The 5,275-nt window shown below is 53.1% G+C and overlaps 1 protein-coding gene and 2 pseudogenes across 1 annotated transcript, besides 5 other annotated features; 1 reads left to right on the plus strand and 2 right to left on the minus strand.

The window, feature by feature from the left end:
• Tc00.1047053508437.5 lies at positions 1 to 453 on the minus strand (annotated as a pseudogene; the record flags this gene model as incomplete).
• Positions 1 to 1,874: a sequence feature (areas not merged during assembly with more than two copies in the genome that could not be assigned to a particular haplotype).
• Positions 722 to 1,219, plus strand: Tc00.1047053508437.10 (uncharacterized protein; the record flags this gene model as incomplete). Its single annotated transcript, XM_799026.1, has 1 exon — positions 722 to 1,219. The coding sequence occupies one exon, from the start codon at positions 722 to 724 to the stop codon at positions 1,217 to 1,219; it is 498 nt and encodes a 165-aa protein (XP_804119.1).
• Positions 1,875 to 3,444: a sequence feature (haploid, Esmeraldo-like haplotype).
• Positions 2,051 to 2,076: a microsatellite.
• Positions 2,087 to 2,169: a sequence feature (A-rich).
• On the minus strand, positions 2,260 to 5,100 carry Tc00.1047053508437.20 (annotated as a pseudogene).
• Positions 3,445 to 5,275: a sequence feature (areas not merged during assembly with more than two copies in the genome that could not be assigned to a particular haplotype).

Genomic DNA, 5,275 nt, shown 5'->3' on the forward strand with positions numbered 1-5,275 from the left:
ATCTGTGCCTTATGATTCTCACCACCTTGTGTATTTTACTGCGCCTTTTATTTTGTGCATCTGACATACCGGTCGCACCTTGTGTGTGTGGAGACTGAGTTGCCAAACCTGCTGGCTCTGGATTATCGCTAGCCGAACTCAGTGACTCTGGCGGAACTCGTGTCTGTCCAGTGATGGCTGTGCCTGCTTCCTTTGGCAACGAAGGTCCGGGACTTCTCAAACCCTCCTCGCTGTCTCTCCCACTCTCTGTCTGTGGCCCACCGGTCTCTCCACCATATGGCTGTAATGCACCAGGCATATTTTTGTAGGATCCGGTTTCCCTAGCTCAGGGCTGGGAGGACGGCTGTTATCGTTATTATTGTCCCCTGCCGCCGTCACACACACGGACGAGCAGCAGCAGCACAAGAGCGCAAGGACCAGCACGGCGCACACCGTCACCGTCGCAGTCATCATCGCCCGTAGTGGAGTCGCTGGTGTCAGTCAGCTGATCGGTGAGACGGAAAGGAAAAGAATGGAACGAGAGGGAGAGGGACGGGGCACAGCGGATACAGCGAGGGAGCAGACAACATGAGGAGAGGGCAGCAGGCCCAGCCGCACACTTCACACACCACGAGACGGCATCCACGCAAGGAAGGCACACAACGCCAGCAGCCACCCACCATGCAGGAGGAGAAGACATCCACCACCATCTCCCCCAGCTCATTCCCGCAGCCCCAGGGAAATGGCCAAAACCGCGGCCACCACACAACGCACACGGAGCAAGCGAACCCTCATCCATCCACGAGGCGGCACAAAACTTCCTGCCATCCCGCCATCAATGGGACACGGAGCCCAAATCGGCGCAGTCACACGCGGTGCATCACACCCGCAGGAAAATAGTCTCGGGGTCCGCGCCCCTCTCTCCCCTCCTCATGGCCACGGAAGAAGACAACAGCCGCCACACGCAACTGCCAGCATGCACTACAAAAGGTGCATCCAAATCCACTGCAATGTGCATCTTGTGTGTGTGTGGTTGTGTGTGCCTGCAGCAACACAAAGCAAAGAAGTGGAAAAGAGGGAGCAGAGTATGCGGAGGGACGCACAAAAATGTACAGCGGGGATGCATAACGGAAACAACAACAAGAAGACCGCTCAAACTCATGACTGCACTGCAGCCCATGCAGCGGCAATTCACACAATATTTACTGAAAACAAAAAACGTCCCCTTCGTCTTATGTAAACCCCATCACACAAAATAATTATAAATGAAAAGAAATCGTCCATTACTGCTCCAAACAAATTTAAAATAAGAAAAAAATCGCCTGGCTGCCGTGTGGCCACACCAAACTGTCTGTATGTATTTTGCCCACAAAAGAAAATTAAAAAGATGGTTGCGTGTGCTTCGACCGTCCGACCCTCCATGTGTCCGCACATCGTTTATATTTCATGGGGTCATCCGCGTGTTGCTGCTCCCCTCAGCCCTCTCATCGGCGCGTGAGTGCGGCCCGCAGAGCACAGTCACTCGTGTGTGTGGGGACTGAGAGAAGCACGCAGACATGACGGCAGTCGCGTCACTCCATCGGGAGAGTGAGCGCAGCAAAAGAAAAAGAAATCATCGGAGGGGAGAGAAATGCTCACGAGGCCGACACCGAAGGGTGCGCCACCGCATGAAATAAACACGCAAAGCAAAACAAATCCTTAAAGAAAAACACGGCGGCAGGGTGTGGCTGTGTGTGTGGCGCTGCGGGTGTCTGCCCGCCCTGGCCGCAACGAAAACAAAACAAGAGGGAAGAAATGTGTGCTCCGCCCCACAGGCCCTCGTCGCACGCCCACACGTCACGGCTCCCTCAGCGCGCCGTTCGTCGCGGCCCCTCCTCATGCGTGCAGCAGGCGAGGCGCACAGGGCCGTCGTCATGAGCGTGTCGGTGGTGTGCGAGTGGAGCAGTTGGGCGGAAACACACGGCACCCCTCGCAGGAAGAGTGCAGCAACCAACAATTAAAGAGGGAAGAGTAGAAAAGAAAAAGAAATTCAATAGTGATTGCCCCAAAAGCAAAAGAGAATAGGGAAGAGAATAATAATAATAATAATAATAATAAAAGAATTTTGAAAAAAAGAAAAACATTTAGAAAAAGCAAAAAAAAAAACTTTAAAACACACAAAAAAGCAAACAGGGAAAAAAGTAAATAAGAGTTATTTGAGAAGAGATATTCATTGCCAGGTGTGTGTGTGTGTCGGTGCAGCGGAGGCCGCAAGTGTCCCACGCGGCAGCCAGTCACTCCTCACAGAGCCGCAAACTCCCACAGTCCCAACAGAAGCGATGGCAGCAGTCCGCTCCCACGCACGGTGCCGGCATCGCTGTTATTCCCCTGCGACACATTTCCGAGACTGCTGCTGAGCGCCGTGGCATTTACCTCCCTGATCCGTGGCTGGATCCCTTTCTCCTCCTACCCATCCGTTCCTCTCGCCGTCTCCCCATCCTCACCAGAGGTCCTCTCAGGTCCCACTGCGAATCCATCTTGCAACCCACCCTCAGAGTTAGGCGCTTTTGCATCTGCTGCGTTTGCATTATCCGCAGGAGTTTTATGTGGTTCATCTTCCTGCGTTTTACCTCCATCTGCTGTGTCCACCGTCTGGTTGCCATCAGACGAGGAGACCCCATCCACAGCTTGAGTTCCACCGGGAGATGTTCCTGATGCCAACAGGTCTACGGACTCCTTGCCTGCTGGGGAAGTCGTTACGGTGGACAATGCTGTTGTGGATGCACCACCACCGTCCGTACCTTCTTTCAACAATTCCTGTGCCATCGGCTGATTTCCTCCAAGAGCAGACTGAGGCACGGTTCCACGTGGAGCTGGTACACTTACCCCTGGTGGAGAAGCAACCACCACCAATTCTTTCCCATCAGCCACTGTCCTTGGAGTAGAAGGTTTGTTCTTGTTAAGCGCAGTAATCTCTGCGGAACTCAATGGACGGTTGTACTGCAGGACGTTCGTCACAGTCACAGACACGAATTCACGGCTTTTCTTGTCGTCCGCGTTGCCTCCATCCCCTCCAATGTAGAAGTGCGATATCTCTTTCGAATCGCCATTCCCCAATACACACGGCACATCCCCCACACGCTGACCATCGACGTACGCGGTGCCCTGGGTGCCGTTCCGTCGCAAAATTACAACGTGTTGAGTTGTCTCTGTCCCCAAAGTGCTGCTGAGCTCCTTAGGGTTTTCGTCACCGCACAGCAGCTGCCACTTCCTTTCCTTGCCGTACGACAGTCCCAGGAGTAAAGGATTTCCATCGTTATTCATCTTCACGCCCAGCAACGGAATGGGGTTATCTCCCTCCAGCACATTGTCAACAGACACCGTCGCCACAAGAGTGAAGTTGTAGTTCGCAAAGTGGTACAGCTGATTCTCCCCCTGCCTGCCAACAGGCCACTCCGCCCACGCTCCCCGGAACGTCACGCCATCGGAAGCCTCTGTTGCCCCATCATTCCCCTTTACTGTGGCGTTCACCCCGAGGTACTCGTTCCTCCATGTCTTATCAGAGAAGTTGCCGGACAAAAAGCCAACCAGCCCATCCGTGATCTTAACAGTAGGGCTGCAGGCATTGTCAGTTGAGGCACTCTTCTGAGAACTTGAAGTGATGCACAGCTGAGAGACACGTTCCTCCGCTTTCTTCCACGTCGCCAGCACCTCCTTCACCTTCTCCAGCTGCTCAGTCAGACGCACGGAGACCATACCGGATGGTGTTTCCTCAACGCCCTTCTTCTCGTACAGCGCAAACAACTCCTCCTTCTTATTATCACCATTTCCACTTTTGTACAACAGGGAGCTGGCGGTAACTTCGTCATCATCGGATACCGGCCCAATATCAACAATGTGCGTGTTGTCCGTCAGCCAAAGATGAAGTACGCCCTTTCCATTGCCGTCCTTACTCGAATACACCGGCAGAGTTACGAGCATCACGTCCCTGTCATCAATCTTCGCTGTGATGAACCCGCTTCTAACGCCCTTCTCATTTCCCTTTTCGTTGCCCCACACGCGCGAGAGTGTCCCGAGCGCCTCCGTCCACGACTCCCCCTTGTCACCGGACTCGTACACCCTGCGGCGGCCATCATCACACGCAGTCATCATCATGAGTTTTTTGTCCTTCTCCCGCTCCACGACGGAGGGAACACCGCAGCCACCGTCAGATATCCCCTTCGACAGCGTCCAAAATTTAGTATTCTTCGAGTATATGATCAGCGAGACAGCCTTTCCATCCTTTTCGTTGCCATCACCCTGGTTCCTCTTCTTTCTCGTCCCTTCCAGCGGGAACACAAGCGTACCGTCCTCCATCTGAACGCCCGATCCACCGCTGCCAATCAGCCGCATCAAAGATTCGTGTTGTTTGACTTTATAACTCCACGGGATAACGTAAGTGTCATTCCAGTAAATTCCGTTATTTTCTCCTTTCTTATTACTGACGTTCCCTTTCACCAGCATGAGTCCCCAGCCACCTGCCCGATCATCAGAGGCACCTTCAAAACTGTAATTTCCAGCAAGCATGTAAATATCACTTCCATTCACGACTGTTGTTGGTCGGCTCACATATACTGTCGTCTGGCTTTGGGAATCAACCTGATCCGCTATACGGCAGGCGCATTTCTCATCGGAAGAACATTCCTCCAGTACTTGTGTCTTCAATTCAGTTGTGTCCAACTCCTTGCTTGCTTGTTCATCAGTCAACGCCAGGAGCTTCGAGGCAATCCCAGTAAAATCACCTTCACCCTCCTTTGTGCAATGCGCCTCCGCAACGGCAAACAAATCACTCCCCACTTTCAAAAGACTGGGAACACGGAGCGAGCTCACTGTTTCTCCACCTTTCTCATCTCTCCAAACAAAACTTTTACCCTTTCAACATTCCGGGGATGACGCCTCACCAGGGGGCGCAGCTCCATCACTGCCGCAGCACATCATCACGAAAAAGAGGGGGAGGAGCACCGCGGAATAGAAGAGATGCCGGGAAATGTTGGGCCTCTGCCGCTCACTCTCTCTTACTTCCCTCCTCCTTCCGCTGGATCCGGTCATGCGGCGACGGTTGTGTGTGCGGGGTGCCTTCACTGCAGCAACACGTGAGTGCATATAAATATGTGTGTGAGCGGTGTGTGTGCTGTTGGTCCTTTCAGTGCCTTCGAATTCCACAGTAGCGATTGGTGCTTGGTCGTAGCTTCCTTCGTAGCCTGAGTGTGTTTTTTGTGCAGAAATAAATTAAAATCCAAAAGCACCAAAACAGGACGTGGCAAAAGAGTGGGTGGCG

Source organism: Trypanosoma cruzi, genomic scaffold (genome assembly GCF_000209065.1).
Source record: "Trypanosoma cruzi strain CL Brener 1047053516815 genomic scaffold, whole genome shotgun sequence".
Lineage (NCBI taxonomy): Eukaryota > Euglenozoa > Kinetoplastea > Trypanosomatida > Trypanosomatidae > Trypanosoma > Trypanosoma cruzi.